Source organism: Lepidochelys kempii, chromosome 1 (genome assembly GCF_965140285.1).
Source record: "Lepidochelys kempii isolate rLepKem1 chromosome 1, rLepKem1.hap1, whole genome shotgun sequence".
NCBI lineage: Eukaryota > Metazoa > Chordata > Testudines > Cheloniidae > Lepidochelys > Lepidochelys kempii.
In genome coordinates, this window is record NC_136380.1 from 210,417,571 (window position 1) to 210,442,759 (window position 25,189).

The window sequence follows — 25,189 nt, forward strand, 5'->3', positions numbered from 1 at the left end:
TCTACTCCACGCTGATTAGACCTCAACTGGAGTACTGTATCCAGTTCTGGGTGCCACATTTCAGGAAAGATGAAGACAAACTGGAGAAAGTCCAGAGGAGAGCAACAAAAATGATTAAAGGTCTAGAAAACATGACCTATGAGGGAAGACTGAAAAATGCGTTTATTTAGACTGGAGAAGAGAAGATTGAGAGGGGAAATGCTAACAGTTTTCAATACATAAAAGGTTGTTACAAGGAGGAGGGGGCAAAAAAATTATTCTCCTTAACCTCTGAGGATAGGACAAGAAGCTTTTGGCTTAAATTGTAGCAAGGGCGGTTTAGGTTAGACATTAGGAAAAACTTCCCTACTGTCCAGGTGGAATAAATTGCCCAGAGAGTTTGTAGAATCTCCATGATTGGAGATTTTTAAGAGCAAGTTAAACAATGGTTGATGGTTTAGATAATACTTTAGTTCTGCCATGAGTGCAGGGCACTGGACTAAGTGACCTCTCGAGGTCCCTTCCAGTCCTACGATTCTATGATTCTAGTTTCAGATATTATACCTGACCCCAAGTCCTCCAGTCAGTTTTTTTCCTCATTATTTACAGTATTTTTCTCTCCTTTGTTGCTGTATGAAATACTCACAGCATGGAAAATAATTTACTAGCTATAAAAGGGAAACAGTGAAACTGACTGCACGCAAACTGCTGCCAAATGCACAAAATAAACTAATTCAAAAAAAATAAATCTAATCTCTAAGGGCAACTTCAGTACACAAAATTTTTGGTCACTAGTTTCTTAGAATTTTTTTTTTTTAATTGTTAGGAGGGTTTTATTTCTGCTTTTATTAGTCACTGAGCGTAAATTGGAATTTCCTTTTAATAGGAAACTGAATTTCCCTCTTCCCCTTAATACCAGACAAATTACTCAGAATACACAAAAAATAAATGGCTCATGACTATATCTTCAAGTGGACCACATTCTGGCAAGCAAAATGTCCTCCTATTAACACAATTTCTGTTGGAGTGGCAGGGACCTTAGGAAATTATCTGCATCTAAATCACCTGAAATTGTTAATTCTGATAAAGTTTGATTAATTCTCAAATTTCTGTATCTCTTCTCTCATTCTTTAGAGATTCCATCATTAGAGGATGGTGATATGGCCCTTAATAGGACAGAGAAAATTCTAGGAAATATTTTATAATTCCTAAGAGCTTAATTGTATAAGACTCTCTGATATGCAAAATCAATATCCTTTTTATGAAAGAATGAAACTAGTCTAATATTACACTTCCACAGGCTGAGCTGTCTGCCGTTATTCCTGGCCATTTTGTGTGTCTGCTCAATATAAAAGTCAGGAAACTAATTTAAAGTATTTAAATCAGGGTTTTACCAACTACCACATCTATGTATTTATGGAGAAGTGAATCGAAAACATATCATGCATATTTGAGAAAAGTTTAAGAACAGATGAGAGCTGCAGCAAGAACATTTTTAAGCAGCTTACAATTAATTATTCTTTACCCTAAGTTTAATACATTTGTTGCTTCCATCAGAGGAGATTTTGCTTTGTTTCTTTTCCTGAACCACATGTTCCTTTTTAAAGGCACACTATTGGTTCAGTTCAATTTTGGCATGAACCATGACTGGAAATCAGGTTACCTTGTCAACTTTTAGATCATTCTTAAAGAACAAGTTATACTTGTTTTTCCAGATGTTTCACAGACTATTTTTTATATTTATGATTGATCAATGGTACCATTTTATTGAAGATCAAACTGAGCAAAAGTAGAAATGGTGCTGTTTCCTCTAATTATAAGACATTAAAAAGAAAATAGTAAGTAGCAACTTTTTCAGTCATTTTCTCTCATATTGCATTCTTAATAAGTGATTATTAGGTTCTGTTTATTACTGGGTTATCCTCTAGCCATTTTAGCAAGAGAGTTGTACATTCTCTCTCTTTACACATTTTGTAGGGCTTTGTATTAATGCAGTCATGTCTTGAAGGTTAGAGAATAGACTAACATGAGTATGGACTGAATTGGCTTAAGTCCCATTTTTGTAACTTCAGTATAAAATAAACTGTTGTACCAAATTTCAGTTTTAACGGAACCTTAAAAAGCTATTTTTCAAAATCAAGTTCTTTTTTTTAAAGATATTGTTTATACCCTAGAAACTGTTTAAACTGTTTCAGTATGGAAGACTAAACGTTTTTCTGAAAATTTCAGCATAAATTTGTCAACTTGGATGTCTAATACCAGGCTCCTAAGTCCATATATAGGTGCCAAAATAAAAAGTCAAAATGTATACAATTACTCATCACCCACAACTCCCATTAAAGCCAAAGGGGGCTGCAGGGAGTCTGCATTTCAGAAAAAATCAGTCTACTTTTACTTCGGGGTCTGAAGAACATGATTTAGAATCTAACTTTGGGCACCAAGGATTGAAAATGTTGATCCCAACTTTTAACCCCTTTGTTCTGAAGCTGATTTCAAATCCTAATCCCCTCAATTCTCCCATGCCCCAATTTCTTGCACAAGAAAAGTAGCAACAAAGTCTGAGAATTGCTCTTGGTTTGTAGCCCTCAAGTTCACCCACTTGCTATTGATGGCTCTTCTGCAGCAGCCTTTGAGAAGAGCAGGGACTGTAGAATAGGTGAACAAGCTGGCTTTAAGCCAGGAAAATGACTGTTTAACCCTACTGTTCCAGAAATTCTACCTAACCTTACTATTGTAGGAAGCTGAGCTGTGAGGAAAGTGTAAAGAGGTAACAGTGAGTAATACGCTTGTTAAAAGTGAAGTTCTTACATCAGCAGCTCAACAAGTCTTCTGCACACTCCTGCATCAATCACAGCTTGGATTTTATCATTAGGTCCATCAGACAAATATGACAGGGCCCAGCAGGCATCTGCTAGCACATCTGTGTCATTGACAAAGAGCAACCAGGACAGCACACTCAGACAAGGTGCAACCTACATTAAGTAGAAAAAGCAGATGTATGAACAGTTGAATTCAAAGGGCCAAGACAGCTGGGAGAAGTATTCTAAAAGCAAGTATTGTTTTTGACTACTGAGCAGTAGAATATGCAGGTACTCATTCTGGAAAACGTGGAGAACCTAAATCAATACTTCCATGCAGTGTCCAATTTTCATGGGGAAGCAGGAGTGAATTCTGCTTCAACCTCAGAAGTGCAGACATGGTCAGACATGCAGCAGCAAATATCACCACGGGAGAAACTGGGAGCAGTGTGATATTCAGAATCAGTTATATGGTTTCCGGCTCTGCACAAGTTGCAGCTATTATCGATAGTGCCCCGTAATGCTTTGTCAGGCCCTGGACCATCCAGCAGCAAAGTCACCAGACTAGTACAAGTGTCCCACCCGCTTTCAGACCTGGGCCAGTTTGAGTGACTATAAGTAAAATGACATGAGCTCAAAGCAGTGTGGCATTAGAGAGAGGTCTTAAATACATCCATGCAGAACCCCACAACTTCCTGATGTTAGACTAAGCAACTCGGCAACCCAACCATCCTGCCTGTATCACTTGTGGCAGTGCCCTATGAAGCCCTCCCAGTATTGATTGCTCCTCCTGTTTCAAACTAGATGCATGCTGTGTACATACCACTTATTACTATGAGTGCATAGTAAAGGCCAGACTTTGCTCAGTGCAAATAGGTATGACACAGTATTGAAGACATAATGGGTAGGATTGCAGACAGTTTGTTCAATACTTCCCATTCCATCATCAACCCCCCCCAAAATATACATCCCCCCCCAAAATATACATCAGACACTCATATAATTGGTGCTCTGCTTGAGAAGCTTGACTCGAGTTTAAGGAATTTGAGAGTTGCAGCCAGGCTCCACAGAACTGACGGTTACAAGTGAGGCAGAGTTCTGTCAGGAGAATGCACAAATCATGGAAAGGTACCCAAACTCTCTGTGGAAGAACGAACATTCTTCTGTACATTAAGTAAAAATAACTGATCTCCAGAAGATAGCAAGTCTTCATTCCATGTACTAGGTTAGCAGGACTGGTTTGGAAACTGATTTTTTCATAAAATACCTTTCTCTGAAAAATACTAACCATTCAAAAACCCCACCTCTATCAGTTATCTAAGAGGTGGACCTGGAGGTACCATTTTAGTTCCTTGTGGAGAGCTCTCCACATCACAAAAAACCCCCACCATTTCAGTTGGTGCTAATTCACTCCCCCGCTTGTTGATAGTCTCAGCAAGAGGGCAAAGAGTAACTGGATCATGAAAAATGAACTCCCTCTCTTTTCTAGAGGTGGTGTCCATGTTAGAGGTGAGACATACTGGCAAGGACAGTACATATGGGAGAAACTTGCACTGCAGCTGACTATATGCTGGACCTGATTCTATGAATCAAGAACTTTACTTCCAAAGCTGTCAATCTATACACATTTCAACAGCACCAAGCACACTCAAAAACAAGCCTGATTTGTAAGAAGTCTGTTCAAAGAGAAATTTTGAAAATCCCAAATGTTTCTGCTGCTTCGCACTAAACACCACAATGCCTTTCTTTCTTCCTTATTCATGGACATCATCTCACTACCTCTCAAATCCTTGATTTCTTTAACACATTTCTTACCTTGGCAAACTCTGGAGGAGGATTCTTCCCTCTGCAGAGGTTTGATAGAGCCCACACAGCATTTCGGGTCATGGTGAGACGGTTCTGTTTTGAAAGTAATCTGAACATTAAAAACAAAACAAAAAAAAACAAAACAATCAAGGTCTTTACTTCTAAACTCAGTCCAAGAACAAAGCACACTATAGTACTGTTATTTCAGGTGCAAGAAGCATTTAAGGTGGCCCAAAGTCCAGCTCAGAAAGTTTACATTAAACATGTGTCACTGGTGAAATAAGAATCATACACATGCTCCCTGCCTGCAGAGCCCCTCCCTGTAGATTTTGCTAGTCCAGTGGCATTTGTGCTGTGTCAAAGATGACGTTTGAAAAATAACTGCAATTTTGTTAAAGATCAGGATCTCCACGGAAGTTTTCAATTGGTTTAGGAGCTCTGCTCCTCAACTGACTTAATGGTCTTATAGTGAACAGGATCTTTCAAAAAAATGCAACATCAATTGTGTCAAAGATCTAGTTCTTCATGAAACAGTTCTGCTGGCTCAATAGCTCTACCACTCCTAAAATAATATGAACAATTACATACCAATCCTGGTCTTCGTGAAAGTAACAACTACTGTGCTCTTTAACTGGCTGAACAGTTCCATGCCAACAGATTTTTGACAGAGCTTGAGCCAGCTAAAAAATTTCACAAAGAACAGGAACTGCAACTGAACCGCTACTTTGACAAACAGGATCTTTATGAAAGTGGAATCTGTTTTAATTAAACAAGTCATTGTTGTGCCAAAGTTTCACTTTTAATCTATCAGCATTATTCATTGTAACTACATCCTTATGAGTAATGATTAGCTGGGGGAGGAGAACAATGTGTTTCCTTTTCAAAGACGTCTTGGAAAAAATTTTCAAGGAGAAAGTAGTTAAGGACATTGAGGTCAATGCTAATTGGGATAAAATACAACATTGTTTTACAAAAGGTAGATCGTGTCAAACCAACCTGATCTCCTTCTTTGAGAAGGTAACAGATTTTTTTAGACAAAGGAAATGCAGTGGATCTAATTTACCTCGATTTCAGTAAGGCATTTGATATGGTTCCACATGGGGAATTATTAGTTAAATTGGAAAAGATGGGGATCAATATGAAAATTGAAAGGTGGATAAGGAACTGGTTAAAAGGGGAGACTACAATGGGTCACACTGAAAGATGAACTGTCAGGCTGGAAGGAGATTACTAGTGGAGTTCCCCAGGGATCGGTTTTGGGATCAATCTTATTTAATCTTTTTATTACTGACCTTGGCACAAAAAGTGGGAATGTGCTAATAAAGTCTGCAGATGACACAAAGCTGGGAGGCATTGCCAATACAGAGAAGGACCGGGATATCATACAGGAAGATCTGGATGACCTTGTAAACTCGAGTAATAGCATTGGATAAAATTTAATAGTGAAAAGTGCAAGGTCATGCATTTAGGGATTAAGAATTTTTGTTATAAACTGGGGACACATCACTTGGAAGTAACAGAGGAGAAGGACCTCGGTGTATTGGTTGACTACAGGATGACTATGAGCCGCCAATGTGATACTGCCGTGAAAAAAGTTAACGCGGTCTTGGGATGCATCAGGCGAGGTATTTTCAGTGAAGATAAGGAGGTGTTAGTACCGTTATACAAGGCACTGGTGAGACCTCACCTGGAATACTGTGTGCAGTTCTGGTCTCCCATGTTTAAGAAGGATGAATTCAAACTGGAACAGGTACAGAGCAGGGCTACTAGAACAATCCGTGGAATGGAAAACCTGTCTTATGAAAGGAGACTCAAAGAGCTTGGCTTGTTTAGCCTAACCAAAAGAAGGCTATGGGGAGATAGGATTGCTCTCTATAAATATATCAGAGGGATAAATACCAGGGAGGGAGAAGAATTATTTAAGCTCAGTACCAATGGGGACACAAGAACAATTGGATATAAACTGGCCATCAGAAAGTTTAGACTTGAAATTAGACAAAGGTTTCTAACCATCAGAGGAGTGAAGTTCCGGAACAGCCTTCCAAGGGAAGCAGTGGGGCAAAAGACATATTTGGCTTCAAGACTAAGCTTGATAAGTTTATGGAAGGGATGATATGATGGGGCAGCTTAATTTTGGCAATTAATTGATCTTCAACTATTAGCGGTAGATATGCCCAATGGCCTGTGATGGGATGTTAGATGGGGTAGGATCGGAGTTACTACAGAGAATTCTTTCCTGGGTGTCTGGATGGTGAGTCTTGCCCACATGCTCAGGGTTTAGCTGATCGCCATATTTGGGGTTGGGAAGGAATTTTCCTCCAGGGCAGGTTGGCAGAGGCCCTGGGGGTTTTTAGCCTTCCTCTGCAGTGTGGGGTACGGGTCACTTGCTAGAGGATTCTCTGCACCTCGAAGTCTTTAACCCACAATTTGAGAACTTCAATGGCTCAGACATAGGTTAGAGGTTTGTTACGGAAGTGGGTGGGTGAGATTTTTGTGGCCTGTGTTGCGCAGGAGGTCATACTAGATGATCATAATGGTTCCTTCTGACCTTAAAGTCTATAATTCTAACATATGTGGCTTGGCCTAGGCTCTCTCAAATACAAAAGAATAGTAAATGTGGTTTTTCGAGATGTGTGGTCATTCCACTCTTGGTGTACATATGCCCCACGCAAGGAAGATCTGATTCTTTAGAACAGCAGTCTATATTTGGATCATGCATGTGGCCTGAGTGCCCTCTTGTTCCCCATAGTAGAGGACAATTTAGAGTGGGGTGATTAGAATCTGCACTCTGTTCCCTCACCTATAAGAATTCCATAGATTAGAAACAGGACTCCTGTTAGCTGGTATGGAAGGCAGTTTGTGGAATCTGTGTGGACAACATATAGATTCACAGATTCCAAGGCCCGAAGGGACCACTGTGATCATCTAGTCTGACCTCCTGTATAACACAGGCCATAGAACTGCCCCAAAATAATTCCTAGAGCTGATCTTTTAGAAAAACGTCCAAACTTGATTTAAAAATAGTCAGTGATGGAGAATCCATCAGGATCCTTGGTAAACTGTTCTCACTGTGAAAAAATTTACACCTAATTTTCAGTCTGAATTTGTCTAGCTTCAGCTTCCAGCCATTGGATCATGTTATACCTTTCTCTGCTAGATTAGAGAGATCATTATTAAATATCTGTTCCCCATGTAGATGTATAGTCTGTAAATGTGTCACCCCTTAACCTTATCTATCTTATGCAAAATAGATTGAGTTCTTTCAGTCTATCATATAAAGCATGTTTTCTAATCCTTTAACCATTCTCGCTTTGCTGTATTAAAACGTATACTGCTTGTGCCCAGTTTACCAAGTGATCCACAATGCTCTGAATCATTGATCTGTCCTCTTCATTATTTTCCACTCCTCCAGTTTTGGGTCATCTGCAAATTTTATCAGTGATGATTTTATGTTTTCTTCCAGATAATTGACAAAACATGTTAAATAGCAAAGGGACAAGAATTGAGTCTGGTGGGACTCCATTGGAAACATCTCCTTGATAACTCCCCATTTATAATTACATTTTGAGACTTGGATGGTGAGATATCGTCTTTTATTGGACCAACTTCCATTGGTGAAAGAGACCAACATGGCTACAACAATACTGCAAACATTTTGAGATCTATCAGTTAGCCAGTTTTTAATCCATTTAATGTGTGCCATGTTAATTTTATAGTGTTCAAGATTTTAAATCAAAATGTAGTGTGGTACCAAGTCAAAAGCCTTACAATGTTTAAGTATATTACATCAACACTATTACCTTTATCAACCAATTTTGTAATCTCATCAAAAAAAGATAGCAAGTTCATTGGAAAAGATCAATTTCCCATAAACCCATGGTGATTTGCATTACATCACCTGCCATTAATTCCTTATTAATCAAGTCCCTTACGGCCACTCCATTATCTTGCTTGGGATAGAATCATGGAAGATTATGGTTGGAAGAGACCTCAGGAGGTCATCTAGTCAAACCCACAGCTCAAAGAAGGACAAACCCCTAACTAAATCATCCCAGGCAGGGCATTGTAAAGCCTGATCTTAAAAACCTCAAAGGATGGAGATTCCACCACCTCCCTAGGTAACCCATTCCAGTGCTTCTCCACCCTCCTAGTGAAACAGTGTGTCCTAATATCCAACCTAGACCTCCCCCACTGCAACTTGAGAACCCCACTTCAGGTAGTTGAAGGCTCTTATCAAATCCCCCCCTCACTAGTCTCTTCTGCAGACTAAATAACCCCAGTTCCCTCAGCCTCTCCTCATAAGTCATGTGCCCCAGCCCTGAATCATTTTCGTTGTCCTCCGCTGGACTCTCTCCAATTTGTCCACATCCCCTCTGTAGTGGGGTGTAAAGATGTGGTTCTGGTGGGACCCAACTGAGAGTGCCAATTCAGGACAAATTGCTTAAAGCAGAGCAGTTACAGCCCAAGGCTGGGTTTTTTTCACCTCTCAGGCAAACCAAACCAGGCAGCCAGAGAAGACTTTGGATTTACCCCACTAGCTAACCACAAGTCACACAAGCAATTCCCTTAGACACTCCAGTTTCCCAGTATCACCACCAGTGCCACTTGTTATGGGGACAAATGGTTATGAAAACCAATACCCCAATAAAAGAAAAAAGGTTCTCCCGATCCCAAAGGACCAAGCCCCAGACCCAGGTCAATATACAAATCAGATCTTACCCACAAATCATGCTGTTGCCAATCCTTTAGAATCTAAAATCTAAAGGTTTATTCATAAAAGGAAAAAGATATAGATGAGAGCAAGAATTGGTTAAATGGAATCAATTACATACAGTAATGGCAAAGTTCTTGGTTCAGGCTTGCAGCAGTGATTGAATAAACTGCAGGTTGAAATCAAGTCTCTGGAGTACATCCACAGTTGGGATGGGTCATCAGTCATTGGTTCAAAGCTTCAGTGTAGCAAAGTTCCTCCAGAGGTAAGAAGCAGGACTGAAGACAAGATGGAGGAGCTGCAGCAGCTTTTTATATTCTCTTGCCATGTGGTCTTTCTTTGTTCCAAAGACAAGCTGTTCATCACATGGCATGGAAAAACCTCAGAGTTCTGTCCATAGGCATGTCCCTGCATACCTTACTGAGTCACAAGGTGTGTCTGCCTTCTCTCAATGGGTCAATTGTATAGCTGATGGTCCTTAATGGGCCATCAAGCTGGCTAGGCAGAGCTGACACCAACTTGTCTGGGGTGTCACCCAGAAGCATAGCACACGTTTGAAATACAGACAGTATAGAGCCAATACTTATATCTTTAAATACAAAAATGATACATGCATATAGATCACAAACATAACCAGCAAACCATAATCTTGTCTTAGACACCTTATTTGACCCCCTTTATACAAGATTTGGTGCCGCTACAGGACCTTGGTTGCAACCATGTTCGATATGGTCCCAGTTCAAGTCAGTAACATGACGGGGACCAAAACTGACACAATACTCCAGATGTGGCCTCACCAGTGCCAAATAGAGGGGAATAATCACTTCCCAAGATCTGCTGGCCATGCTCCTACTAATACAGTCCAATATGCCATTAGCCATCTTGCAACAAGGGCACACTGCTTACTCATATTCAGCTTCTCGTCCACTGTAATCCCCAGCTCCTTTTCTGCACAACTGCTGCTTAGCCAGTCGGTCCCCAGCCTGTAGCTGTACATGGAATTCTTCTGTCCTAAGTGCAGGACTCTGCACTAGTCCTTGTTGAACATCATCAGATTTCTTTTGGCCCAATCCTCCAATTTGTCTAGGTCACTCTGGACCCTATCTCTACCCTCCAACATATCTACCCCTCCCCGCAGCTTAGTGTCATCTGCGAACTTGCTGAGGGTGCAATTAATCCCATCATCCAGATCATTAATAAAGACGTTGAACAAAACCGGCCCCAGGGCGGACCCCCTGGGGCACTCCGCTTTATACCGGCTGCCAATTAGACATTGAGCTGTTGATCACTACCCACTGAGCCCGACAATCTAGCCAGCTTTCTATCCACCTTATAGCCCATTCATCCAATCCATACTTTTTTCACTTGCTGGCAAGAATACTGTGGGAGACCGTATCAAAAGCTTTACTAAAGTCAAGATATATCACGTCCACCGGTTTCCCCATATCCACAGAGCCTCTTATCTCATCACAGAAGGCAATCAGGTTGGTCAGACATGACTTGCCTGCAGTGAATCCATGTTGACTGTTCCTGATCATCTTCCTCTCCAAGTGCTTCAAAACGGTTTCTTTGAGGATCTGCTCCATGATTTTTCCAGAGACTGAGGTGTGGCTGTAGCTTCCTGGATTCTCCTCCTTCCCTTTTTTAAAAATGGGCACTATATTAGCCTTTTTCCAATCGTCCGGGACCTCCCCTGATTGCCACGAGTTTTCAAAGGTAATGGCCTTTCAAAGGTAATCTGCAATCATATCAGCCAATTCCCTCAATACCCTCTGATGCATTAGATCTGGACCCGTGGACTTGTGCATGTCCAGCTTTTCTAAATAGTCCTTGTCAGGTTTTCCAACACACACTCTGAACTCTGGCATGCAGATGTGGGGACCAACATGAAAGACCCCCTAAGCTTATATTCTACCAGCTTAGGTTAAAACTTCCAAGGCACAAATTCCTTTCCTTGTCCTTGGACAGTATTGCTGCCACCACCAACCAAGTGATTTACACAAAAATTTAGGAAAGCGTCACTTGGAATCCCTATCCCTGCAAAATATCCCCCCAAGCCCCTTCAAGCCCTTTCCTGGGGAGGCTTGAGAATAAACTACCAACCAGCTGCCTTAACAATGTAAGCACAGACCAGACGCTTTGTCTTCAGGATACTGAAATCAATCAGGTTCTTAAAAGAAGAACTTTATTTAGAAAGAAAAAAATAAAAATCACATCTGCAAAATCAGGATGGAAGGTAACTTTACTGGATAATAAAAAGATTTAAAACACAGAGGATTCCCCACTGGGCTCAGCTTCACAGTTACAAAAACAGGAATAAAACTCTCTCTGCAGCACAGGAAAATTCACAAGCTAAAACAAAAGATAACCTAACTCATTTCCTTGCCCTACTTACAATTTGTGTGAATTTAGATGGATTATTCCGAGTATATTTTCAGGAGATGTTGTACCTGCTTGGCTTCTCCTCCATCCGGAGAGGGAACAACAAACAGAGCACAAACAAAACCTCCCCCCCGCCCCCGCAGATTTGAAAGTATCTTCTTTTCTCATTTGTCCTTCTGGTCAGGTACTGACTAGGTTATTTGAACTACTTAACCCCTTACAGGTAAGGCAATTTAGTATAGCTGCCAAGGAGGGATTTTATGCTACCCTTCTCTCTATATTCATGACAGTCCTTAACTTGTTCTTCAACCACTGAGGGCTGCTCACCTTCTCCCCATACTGTGCTGCCCAGGACAGCAGTGTGGGATCTGACCTTGTCTGTGAAGACCAAGGCAAAAAAAAAAAAAAAAAAAAAAAAGAGCATTGAGTACTTCAGTTTTTTCCACATCATCTGTCTCTAGGCTGCCTCCCCCATTCAGTAAGGGTCCCACACTTTTCCTGACCTTTTTCTTCTTCCTAACATACCTGTAGAAACCCTTCTTTTTACCCTTCACATCCCTTGCTAGCTGCAACTCCAGTTGTGTTTTTGCTTTCCTGATTACACTCCTGCATGCTCGAGCAATATTTTTATACTCCTCCCTAGTCTTCTCAGTAAGTTTCCTCTTCTTGTAAGCTTCCTTTTTACGTTTAAGCTCACCGAAGATTTCACTGTTAAGCCCAGCTGGTCACCCGCCATATTTGCTATTCTTTCTGCACATCGGGATGGTTTGTTCCTGTGCCGCTTCTTTAAAATACAGCCAGCTTTCAACATCAGGCTAACAGGCCTATAATTTACCATGTACCATTTTAAAAACTGACACAAAATTAGCTTTCTTCTATACTTCTGGAACTTCTCCAGAGCTCAAAGACTTACTGAAAATCAACATTAACGGCCCGACAAGTGCCTCAGCCAGCTCTTTTAAAGCATCTCAGGGAACTAATTACTGCAAGGTAAGTAACTGTTAGTTTTTATTTATTTGTTGTTTATATATTCTGCTCTTGGTGACTAAAACAGAGTTTCCCTACTAGTAGGAGGCAGGCCACAGGAGGCCTACGTGAAGAGTGAGTATAGGAATGCCTTACAAAAAAAAAGTGTCCAACATGCATACTTGCATCAGAGAACAATAAATGTTAAAGGTGTTGATCTGTCCTACACAACTCTGATATGGGAATGTTATCCACATGGGCCATACAGGCTGCCTGAGCCTGTAGAAGGAGCTTTAACCTGTTCAGGTGGATTTTTCTTAGATAAAACAATGACAGTCCAAGACACACTTGGATAGTCTAAGCCCTGGTCTACGCTACGAGATTAGGTCGAATTTAGTCGTGTTAGGTCGATTTTAAAATGAATGAGTCTACACAACCAACCCCGTTCTGTCGACCTAAAGGGCTCTCAAAATCGACTTCTGTACTCCTCCCAGCCGAGGGGAGTAGTGTTAAAATTGACCTTGCTGGGTCGAATTTGGGGTAGTGCAGATGCAATTCAACAGTATTGGCCTCCGGGAGCTATGCCAGAGTGCTCCAATGTGACCGCTCTGGACAGCACTTTCAACTCCGATGCACTAGCTAGGTACATAGCAAAAGCTCCAAGAAATTTTGAATTACATTTCCTGTTTGGTCAGCGTGGCGACCACAGCAGCACAGGTGACCATGCAGACCCCAAGAATTGCAAACGAGCTCCAGAATGGACCGAAAGGGAGATACTGGATCTGACTGCTGTATGAGGACAAGAATCTGTCCAGGCCAGTCTCCGATCAAAAAGAAGAAATGCTAATATATATGCCATAATCGCACAGGGCATGATGAAGGATGTTAGGGAGATTCCAAAACCTGTGCCGTCCATTGTAGGTGACAAATCTGAGGAATTGTCGCAGATTGAAGTGTCACTAGAGGAGGTTTTGGAATTAATTGAGAAACTTAACAGTAACAAGTCACCAGGACCAGATGGCATTCACCCAAGAGTTCTGAAAGAACTCAAATGTGAAATTGCAGAACTATTAACTATGGTTTGTAACCTGTCCTTTAAATCAGCTACTGTACCCAATGACTGGAAGATAGCTAATGTAACGCCAATATTTAAGAAGGGCTCTAGAGGTGATCCTGGGAATTACAGACTGGTAAGTCTAACGTCAGTACCGAGCAAATTAGCTGAAAACAGTAAAGAATAAAATTGTGACACACATAGAAGAACATAAATTGTTGTGCAAAAGTCAGCATGGTTTCTGTAAAGGGAAATCATGTCTTACTAATCTATTAGAGTTTTTGGAAGGGGTCAAACAAACAAGTGGACAAGGGGGATCCAGTGGACATAGTGCACTTAGATTTCCAGAAAGCCTCTGACAAGGTCCATCACCAAAGGCTCTTACGTAAATTAAGTTGTCATGGGATAAGAGGGAAGATCCTTTCATGGACTGAGAACTGGTTAAAAGACAGGGAACAAAGGGTAGGAATAAATGGTAAATTTTCAGAATGGAGAGGGGTAACTAACTAGTGGTGTTCCCCAAGGGTCAGTCCTTAGGACCAATTCTATTCAACTTATTCATAAATGATCTGGAGAAAGGGGTAAACAGTGAGGTGGCAAAGTTTGCCGATGATATTAAACTGCTCAAGATAGTTAACACCAAAGCAGACTGTGAAGAACTTCAAAAAGATCTCACAAAACCTAAGTGATTGGGCAACAAAATGGCAAATGAAATTTAATGTGGATAAATGCAAAGTAATGCACACTGGAAAAAATAACCCCACCTACACATACAATATGATGGGGGCTAACTTAACTACAATTAATCAGGAGAAAGATCTTGGAGTCATCATGGATAGTTCTCTGAAGACATCCTCACAGTGTGCAGTGGCAGTCAAAAAAGCAAATGGGATGTTAGGAATCATTAAAGAAGGGGTAGAAAATAAGATGGAGAATATCTTATTGCCCTTCTATAAATCCATGGCACGCCCACATCTTGAATACTGTGTACAAATGTGTTCTCCTCATCTCAAAAAAGATATACTGGCATTAGAAAAGGTTCAGAGAAGGGCAACTAAAATGATGAGGGATTTGGAACGGGTCCCATATGAGGAGAGGTTAAACAGGCTAGGACTTTTCAGCTTGGAAAAGGGAAGAATATAAAAATGTTGCTCGGGCATCTAGGAATGAAATCAGGAGGGCCAAATTGCACCTGGAGCTGCAGCTAGCCAGAGATGTCAAGAGTAACAAGAAGGGTTTCTTCAGGTATGTTGGCAACAAGAAGAAAGCCAAGGAAAGTGCGGGACCCTTACTGAATGAGGGAGACAACCTAGTGACAGAGGATGTGGAAAAAGCTAATGTACTCAATGCTTTTTTTGCCTCTGTCTTTACGAACAAGGTCAGCTGCCAAACTGCTGCGCTGGGCAACACAGCATGGGGAGTAGGTGGCCAGCCCTCTGTGGAGAAAGAAGTGGTTAGGGACTATTTAGAAAAGCTGGACGTGCAAAAGTCCATGGGGCCGGATGTGTTGCATCCGAGAGTGCTAAAGGAGTTGGCGGATGTGATTGCAGAGCCATTGGCCTTTATCTTTGAAAACTCATGGCAATCGGGGGAAGTCTCGGACGACTGGAAAAAGGCTAATGTAGTGCCCATCTTTTAAAAAGGGAAGGAGGAGGATCCTGGGAACTACAGGCCAGTCAGCCTCACCTCAGTCCCCGGAAAAATCATGGAGCAGGTCCTCAAGGAATCAATCCTGAAGCACTTACACGAGAGGAAAGTGATCATGAACAGTCAGCATGGATTCACCAAGGGAAGGTTATGCCTGACTAATCTAATCGCCTTCTATGATGAGATTACTGGTTCTGTGGATGAAGGGAAAGCAGTGGATGTATTGTTTCTTGACTTTAGCAAAGCTTTTGACACAGTCTCCCACAGTATTCTTGTCAGCAAGTTAAAGAAGTATGGGCTGGATGAATGCACTATAAGGTGGGTAGAAAGTTGGCTAGATTGTCGGGCTCAACGGGTAATGATCAATGGCTCCATGTCTGGATGGCAGCCGGAATCAAGTGGAGTGCCCCAAGGGTCGGTCCTGGGGCCGGTTTTGTTCAATATCTTCATTAATGATCTGGAGGATGGTGTGGATTGCACTCTCAGCAAATTTGCGGATGATACTAAACTAGGAGGAGTGGTAGATACGGTGGCAGGTAGGGATAGGATACAGAGGGACCTAGACAAATTGGAGGATTGGGCTAAAAAAAAAATCTGATGAGGTTCAACAAGGATAAGTGCAGAGTCCTGCACTTAGGAAGGAAGAATCCAATGCACCGCTACAGACTAGGGACCGAATGGCTAGGCAGCAGTTCTGCAGAAAAGGACCTAGGGGTGACAGTGGACGAGAAGCTGGATATGAGTCAACAGTGTGCCCTTGTTGCCAAGAAGGCCAATGGCATTTTGGGATGTATAAGTAGGGGCATAGCCAGCAGATCGAGGGACGTGATCGTCCCCCTCTATTCGACATTGGTGAGGCCTCATCTGGAGTACTGTGTCCAGTTTTGGGCCCCACACTACAAGAAGGATGTAGAAAAATTGGAGAGAGTCCAGCGAAGGGCAACAAAAATTATTAGGGGTCTGGAACACGACTTATGAGAAGAGGCTGAGGGAACTGGGATTGTTTAGTCTGCAGAAGAGAAGAATGAGGGGGGATTTGATAGCTGCTTTCAACTACCTGAGAGGTGGTTCCAAAGAGGATGGTTCTAGACTATTCTCAGTGGTAGGAGAGGACAGGACAAGGAGTAATGGTCTCAAGTTGCAGTGGGGGAGGTTTAGGTTGGATATTAGGAAAAACATTTTCACTAGGAGGGTGGTGAAACACTGGAATGCGTTACCTAGGGAGGTGGTAGAATCTCCTTCTTAGAAGTTTTTAAGGTCAGGCTTGACAAAGCCCTGGCTGGGATGATTTAATTGGGGATTGGTCCTGCTTTGAGCAGGGAGTTGGACTAGATGACCTCCTGAGGTCCCTTCCAACCCTGATATTCTATGATTCTATGACGACTAAGGGGGGATATGACAGAGATATATAAAATCATGAGTGGTGTGGAGAAAGTGAATAAGGAAAAGTTATTGACTTATTCCCATAATATAAGAACTAGGAGCCATCACATGAATTTAATGGGCAGCAGGTTTAAAACAAATAAAAGGAAGTTCTTCTTCACTCAGCGCACAGTCAACCTGTGGAACTCCTTGCCTGAGGAGGTTGTGAAGGCTACGTCTATAACAGGGTTTAAAAGAGAACTGAATAAATTCATGGAGGTTAAGTCCATTAATGGCTATTAGCCAGGATGGTTAAGGAATGGTGTCCCTAGCCTCTGTTTGTCAGAGGGTGGAGATGGATGGCAGGAGAGAGATCACTTGATCATTACCTGTTAGGTTCACTCCCTCTGGGGCACCTGGCATTGGCCACTGTTGGTAGACAAAACACTGGGCTGGATGGACCTTTGGTCTGACCCAGTATGGCCATTCTTATGTTCTTATGGAGAGAGGCTACAACAGGGACACACAGCAGTGCCGTGTGAAAGTTAAGGAGCTCAGGCAAGCCTACCAAAAGACAAAGAGGCAAACAGTCGCTCCGGGTCAGAGCCCCATAGATGCCACTTCTATGATCAGCTGCATGGCATTCTAGGGGGGACCCCTACCGTCCGCGGACACCTGCAAGGGGGGAGTCTCACACAACATGGAGGAGGATTTAGTGGATGAGGAAGAGAAAGTGCAGCAGGCAGGCGGTGAATCCGTTCTCCCCGGCAGCCACGACCTTTTCATCATCCTGGAGCCAATACCCACCCAAGGCGGGATCCCCGACCCTGAAGCCAGAGCCCACAGCTCTGGTGAGTGCAGATTTGTAACTACAGTACAGAGTTTAAAAGCAATAGTGATTAATGTTTGATTTGCTCTGAAGAATTGGGATGCATTCGCGGCCAGTACAGCTTCTGGAAAACTCTGCTAACGTATCTGGGGATGGAGTGGGAATCCTCCAGAAACGTCTCCATGAAGCTTTCCTGGAGGTACTCTGAAAGCCTTTGCAGGTTTCTGGGGAGCGCTGCCTTATTTCGTCCTCCACTTTACCATGCCAAGCCAGTAGCAAGTAGTCTGGAATCATTGCAGCACAAAGCATGGCAGCGAATGGTCCTGGGTTTTGGTCCCATTCAAGCAATGTTCAGTCTATATCTTTCTGTGTTAGCCTCAGGAGAGTGATATCATTCATGGTCACCTGGTTGAAATAGGGGAATTTTTGTAAGGGAACAGTAAAAGGACCTCGTTCATGCTGGATTGTATGTGCTTGGCTAAAAGGGATCATCCTGGAGAATAGCCAAGCGGCATGGGGAGGGGTGAAGGAATCACCCTAGAGAATAGCCATGTGATGGAATGCGGGGAGGTGTCTGCTGCACATCCACCCGAAAACCACAGCCCCTCCTTTTAAATGGCAAACCCAACCAAAATTGCTTGCTATGGGAAAGGATGGCGCTAAAGTTTGAAAACATTCCCACATGTTATGAAGGTGGAAGAAGCCAACCCTGCATACCAAAAGGCTTACCACGGCTGCCAGAAACCGAATTCTGTTGCCCAGCCCTTTGTGATGTGTCACCATACCAGCAGGCGCTCAATATAAAAGGTAAAATGCAACCTTGTACCTAAAGCATGTGTGCTGTCTGCTGTGAATTGCTTGATTCACTGTGAAAGAGTCTCCCTTTTGTTCTCAGAAATGTATCATCTTAAATTTTACTCTCCCTTTTTATCTCCTCCCAGGTGCAAATGTTTCTATGCCCCCCACCCCCATCTCCATCCATGAGGTTATCGCAGATTAGACGGAGGAAAAAAAACGCACTCACGATGACATGTTTTCCAAGCTCATGCAGTCCTCACGCACTGATAGGGCACAGCTGAATGCATGGAGGCATTGAGTGGCAGAGGCCAGGAAAGCATTAAATCCCTACTCAGCCACTCCACCTGGGCTACCTTATCAATTATTTCCTTTTTTTTTTTTTAAATTAAGAAAGAATGCATGGTTTCAAAACAATAGTGACTTTATTTCCTTTGCCAGCTGTGATCGAAGGGGGGACGGTGGTTGGCTTACAGGGAATTAAAATCAAGAAAGGGGGCGGGTTTGTAGCAAGGAGAAACACACACAGCTGTCACACCATAGCCTGGCAAGCAAAGCCTTTGTGATGCGCAGCGCGCCTAGCTGTGCTCTTCTAATCGCCCTGGTGTCTGGCTGCTCAAAATCGGCCATCAGGCGATTTGCCTTAACCTCCAACCCTGCTATAAATATCTCTCCCTTACTCTCACAGATATTATGGAGCACACAGCAAGCAGCAATAACAATGGGAATGTTGGTTGCACTGAGGTATAACCTAGTGAGCAAAAGTGCCAGAGAGCTTTTAAACGTCCAAAGGAACATTCTACCACCATTCTGCACTTGCTCAGCCTATAGTTGAACTGCTCCTTACTGCTGTCCAGGCTACCTGTGTACGGCTTCATGAGCCATGGGAGCAAGGGGTAGGCTGGGTCCCCCAGGATAACTATTGGCATTTCAACATCCCCAACGGTAAGTTTCTGGTTTGGAAAGTAAGTCCCTTCTTGCAGCTACTCAAACAGCCTGCAGTTCCTAAAGATGCGAGCGTCATGCACCTTTCCTGGCCATCCCACGTTGTCGTCGGTGAAACATCCCTTGTGATCCACCAGTGCTTGCAGCACCATTGAGAAGTACTCCTTGTGGTTTACGTACTGGTCGGCAAGCTGGTCCGGTGCCAAAATAGGGATATGCGTTCCGTCTATCGCCCCACCACAGTTAGGGAACCCCACTGCAGCAAAGCCATCCATTATGACCCGCACATTTCCCAGAGTCACTACCCTTGATAACAGACCGTCAGTGACTGCATTGGCTATTTCGATCACAGCAGTCCCCACAGTAGACTTGCCCACTCCAAATCGATTCCTGACTGACCGGTGGCAGTCAGCCGTTGCAAGCTTCCACAGGGCTATTGCCACTTGCTTCTCAACTGTCATGGCAGCTCTCATCTTGGTATTCCTGCACTTCAGGGCGGGGAAAAGCATCTCACTGAGTTCCAGGAAAGTGGCCTTACACTTGCGAAAGTTTCACAGCCACTGGGAATCATCCCATACCTGCAAGACTATGCGGTCCCACCAGTCTGTGCTTGTTTGCCAGGCCCAGAATCGGCGTTCCACTGTATCAACCAGCCCCCCTGCCGCCATGATGTCCCAATTGCCACAGCCCGTGCTTTCAGAAATGCCTGTGTCCATGTCCTCATCACAATCGTCCTCATGCTGGCGTCGCTGAGTCCAGTTCTGCACATACTCCAGGATAACGCACAAGGTGTTTACAATACTCTCAACAGCAGTGGTGAGCTGAGCGGGCTCCATGCTTGCCGTGGTATGGCATCTGCACGGGTAACCCACGAAAAAAGGCACAAAACGATTTTCTGCTGTTGCTTTCATGGAGAGAGGGAGGGAGGGGCGACTGACATGTAACAGAAACACCCACAACAATGTTTTTGCCCCATCAGGCATTGGGATCTTAACCCAGAATTCCAATGGGCAGCAGAAACTGTGGGAAAGCTACCCACAGTGCACCGCTCCGTAAGTCGATGATATCCATGGTATTGAGGACGCACTCCGCCAGCTTAATGCACTTAGTGGGGACATACATAATGAACTGTATAAAATCAATTTCTAAAAATTGACTTGTATAAAATTGACCTAATTTTGTACTGTAGACATACCCTAAGACAACAGAAGTTATCCCTTAACCCTTTCAACAAAAGCCTAGGTGTACATCTGAATACCTTAGTCCTAGGCAAGTAAAATTACTATACTCTCATGACATCATACATGTGAAATTTTTCCTGGGAGTGGAATGCAATTTGGAGAAGAAAACCAGGAGTGAATCAACTCATTGATGTGGAAGTCAGAAACCACCTTAGGCAGAAGCTTCAGGTGAGGCCTGAGAATGTGACTTTGTCCTCATGAAAGATAGTGTACGGAGGGCTCATTATGAGGCCCTGGGGATCCCTATCCTGCTAGCTGATATGATGGCCACCAAAAAGGCCATCAACAGGTGGTAAATAGAACATGTAGCCAGTGGCTCAAAGGGAGGACCTATCAGTTCAGTGAACACCAGGACAGAGGGAGAGTGGTTCTTGGGCTAGCAGGAAAACACATGAGCACCTGAAGGAATCTCATCACGGCAGACTGCAAGACAACAGTATAGGTTTGTACAGAATGATTTACAGATATTGCTGTGAGGTATCCAACTAAGGACCCGGCCTGATTGTTTTGGAGAAACTAAATAGTCTAGAATAGCAGGAATCAGGGCTGCTACAAGCAAAAGCTGGCAGTGCATTGCCTAGAGAAAATCTCTCCACTTGGCTCTCAATGTCAGGCTGGCTGAAAGCTTCTTGCATAGGAGCGAGAGGTTTAAACCTCAGCAGAGAAGCTTCTTTCTGTAGATGTCAGTCAGCCAGAATTCAGGCTGTCAGGTGCAAAGGACATCAGATCTGGTTGCAGAATTTGTCTGCTATTCTGCAAGACCAGATCTGGTAGGACCAGCAAGATGACGAGTCATTGTATTGACAGGTTCACAAGGGACTAGTACCAAAACTGTCTGGCCCATGCTGGGACTATCATAACTCACCCCATATCCTGCTTTTAGTTTCCTCAAGACCCAGCGTACTATGGGTATCCTTGAAAAGGTATACATCAAAGCAGGAGCCCATGGATAAGAAAGGTGTCTGAGAAGGAGCCCAAGCTCATGCCACCTCTGCAACACAACACTTCTTGTTGTGATTGGCCACAAACAGGTCCTCATGCGGGAACTGCCATTTGCTACTAACTCTTTGAGGACTGAAATCTAAAGGGACCACTCGAGGCTCTTGGACACGTCTCTGTTGACTTGAGGCACCAGCATGTTCTGGAGGCTGGGAAGGTGTATAGCTGGCAGAGTGACAGGACTAATCCCAGAGATGCACAGCTTCCTGGCTGAGGAGAGAGGGATCTGGCTCCCCCTTGCCTGTTGATGTAGTGCACTGATGTGGAGTTGTCCATAAACTCTCACATCATTACATCCTGGAGGAGGAAAGTTCTACATGCTAGTCAGATAGCCTTGAGTTCCTGAATGTTTATGTCTGGGGAGACCACTTCTCTTGAATCTTCAGGTGGTTGAAATGTGCTCCCTACCCCTAGGTGGATGCATCCATAAAGAGAGAGTCTTTGCTGGTAGAAGCATGAAAAAAAAGATACTCTGCTGTGCACAAGGGTTAGATCTGTCCACCAATCTATTGAGAATAGGACTTTAAAAAATCATGACCACCCTGTTCATGCTGTTCCTGTTTAGTAGATACACTAATCTCAATCATCCTTGCAAGGGCTGTTGAAGGTGAAGGCTGACATGCTGGGTGGCATATGTTGCATTTTAACATGTGCTCAAATGTCTGAGGCAGGACCTCACCAGTGTGCTGGGATGAGTCTGGAGTTAGTTGATGAGATAGAACATAATTTAAAATCTCTTTTGAAGGAGTTACACTCTTGCCAAGCTAGAATCTAATAGCCCCATGATAAACTCTATATTTTGAGCCAGAGTCTGTGTGGATTTTCCCCTGCTGATCCTGAGTCCCAGCATGGCAAAGAGGCTTAGTATCCTCTGAAGTGAGTCAGTCACTTGCTGGAGGCTGGGGGGTAGAGGGAAATATTCCCCCAAGCTAGCCAATCATCTAAGCAGGGATTCACCTGGATTCCTTGTCTTCTTAGATCAGGGGGTGGGCAAACTTTTTGGACCGAGGGCCACATCGGGGTTGCAAAACAGTATGGAGGGCAGGGTAGGGAAGGCTGGGCCTCCTCAAACAGCCTGGCCCGCCCACTATCCGTGCCCTGACTGCCCTCCCTCAGAACTCCTGACCCATCCAACCCCCTTTGCTCCTTGGCCCCTGACCACCCCCTCCCAGGACCCCCCCGCCCTTAACTGACCCCCCAGGACCCCACAACCTATCCAACCCCCCTGCTCCCTGTCCCCCCCGAACCCTGGGACCCCACACCCCTATCCAACCCCCCCTGCTCCCCACACCCTATCCAACCCCTCCTGCTCCCTGTCCCCCCGAACCCTGGGACCCCACCCCTATCCAACCCCCCCTGCTCCCTGTCCCCTGTCTACACCCCAGGACCTCCTGCCCTCCCCCTGTCCCCTTACCAGGCCACTCAGAGCCACAGGACAGGCTTATTTGAAAGCCTGGGAGGTGGGCGGCGCAAGCCACACTGCCTGTATGGCTGCGAGGGAGGGTGACAGCGGGGGAGAGGTCAGGGGCTAGCCAGGATGGTCCCATGGGCTGGATGTGGCCCACGGGCCGTAGTTTGCCCACCCATCTTAGATGGGTGGCCACCATAATTATGACTTTGATGAACACCTGTGGAGCCATGAACAAGCCGAAGAGTAGGGTTCTGTTGGTAGTCTGATGTCCCTGTGAGAAACTTCAGATACTTACTGTGGCGGGATATATTGAGATGTAAAAGTAGGCTGGGTCTGAAGGTGAAGAGCCGGGAACCAGTCAATGGAATCCAGGGAGGGGACCCTATTCAGAAGCAAGGGTATCCATATGGAATATGGAGAAGTGAGGGATGTAGGTATTAAGACAACTGAGACAGAGGATGGATCTCCAACCTCTTTTCTCCTTTGAGATGAGAAGGTTACTTAACTGTAGCTGGAGGTTCTTCAAGATGTGTGGTCCCTATCTGTAGTCCACTGAGAGTTTATGCACATGTGCCATGTGTCCAGAACCGGATAATTTGAAAGTAATAGTAGTGTCCATTGTCTATGTATACATTCTTGCTTTGTCTCATGGTTTTGTCCAAGGCAGATCGACCGCATCTCCAGTTCCTTCTCCACCACAAATTGAACAGATCCAATACAGAGGGGAAGGAGGGTGGGAAGTGAAATACAGATTTAGACCACACATCTCAAAGAAACTCCAGTTACAGGTAAGTAACCTCCTCCTCATCTTCTTCGAGTGATAGTCCCTATTGTATTCCCCTGAGGGTGATTAACAAGCAGTATCTAATTTGGAAGAAGGTGAGAGGAAGAGAATGGAATGGTTGAGCGGAGGGCAGCTGCACCAAATGAGGCATGTTGCAGAGTCCTGCACCAAGGTGTAGTGTGCAGTGAAGGTATGAATTGAACCTTGCCCTACATGTCTGGAAGCAGCACATTGTGGAGGGTGGCAGCAGTCAACGTCTGGGCTCTTGTGGAATGGGCTCTCACCCCAAGCGGTGGAGTCAGTCCCAACAACTGATAGCACAGCATAATGCACCCTGAAACCCACGTGGAGATTCTATGTGGAGATGGCCTGCCCCATAATCCTCTCAGCTATAGCGATAAACAAATCTAGGGGACTTCCTGATTGGTCTCGTCCTTTGCGGGTAGAAGGCCAAGGTCCTGTGGACGTCGAGAAAGTGAAGGCTCAACTCATCTACTGAGGTGAGAGGTTTGGAAAAGAAAAAGACAGTTACTCACCTTCTTGTAATTGTTGTTCTTTGAGAGGTGTTGTTCATGTCCATTCCAATTAGTTGTGCGCACGCCGCATGCACGGTCGTCAGAAACTTTTTCCCTTAACAGCTCGTGTTGGATTGGCCAGGGAGCCCACTGGAGTGGTGCCCTCATGGCGCTCAACATGAGACCCTGCCGACCCGACCCCCCTTCGGTTCCTTCTTGCTGGCTACTTCCAACAGATGGTAAGTATTGGAATGGACCTGAAAACCTCTTGAAGAACAAGTTACAAGAAGGTGAGTAACCGTCTTTTCTTCTTCAAGTGATTGTTCACATCAATTCCAATTAGGTGACTTTCAAGCTCTCCCACGGGGGTGGGGTCAGAGTTAAGGAATCACTGACTGGAGCACTGCTCTACTGAGAGCTGCATCGTCTCTAGCATGCTGTGTGATGGTACAGTGGGTGTGTGGCAAAGGTGTGCAAGGGATGGCAAAGGTGTGCACGGAGGACCAGGTAGCTGCTCTGCAGATCTCTTGTATGGGCATCTGGGCCAGGAAAGAGGTGGAAGAGGCTTGAGCCCTTGTCAAGTGGGCCGTTATAACCAGGGCTGAAACCTTGGCAAGGTCATAGCAGGTATGGATACAGTCCATAATCCAGAAAGAGATGCACTGTGAGGATGTCCCTTCATCTGGTCTGCCACAGCTACAAACAGCTGGTTTGATTTCCTGAAAGGCTTTGTGCACTCATGGCTCCATGTCTAGTTGGCAGCCGGTATCAAGTAGCGTGCCCCAAGGGTTGGTCCTGCATATCAAGAGCTGTAAACTACATGCCCTTCTCTAGCAACAGTATGATGGCTGCTAAGGTGACCATACAAAATTTGGGCTTGTGGACGAAGCGGTTGAGGCAACGGAGATTCAGGATTGGTCTCTACCTGCCCTTCTTCTTGGGTACCAGGAAGTAGGTAAAATAGA

The 25,189-nt window shown here is 44.1% G+C and overlaps 1 protein-coding gene across 13 annotated transcripts in view; it reads right to left on the reverse strand.

The window, feature by feature from the left end:
• The window catches only part of KPNA1 (karyopherin subunit alpha 1), a 181,872-nt gene that overhangs the window by 45,790 nt on the left and 110,893 nt on the right, over positions 1 to 25,189 (reverse strand). For all 13 annotated transcript variants that reach the window (XR_012154830.2, XR_012154829.2, XR_012154835.1 and 10 more), the window contains 2 exons: positions 4,593 to 4,692; positions 2,788 to 2,951 (listed from right to left, as the gene is read on the reverse strand). Coding sequence is in view for 8 of the 13 variants with exons in the window: in XM_073310977.2 (XP_073167078.1) it covers positions 2,788 to 2,951; positions 4,593 to 4,692 (264 nt within the window). In the remaining 5 variants the exon portion in view is untranslated. The remainder of the gene's footprint in view (positions 1 to 2,787; positions 2,952 to 4,592; positions 4,693 to 25,189) is intronic.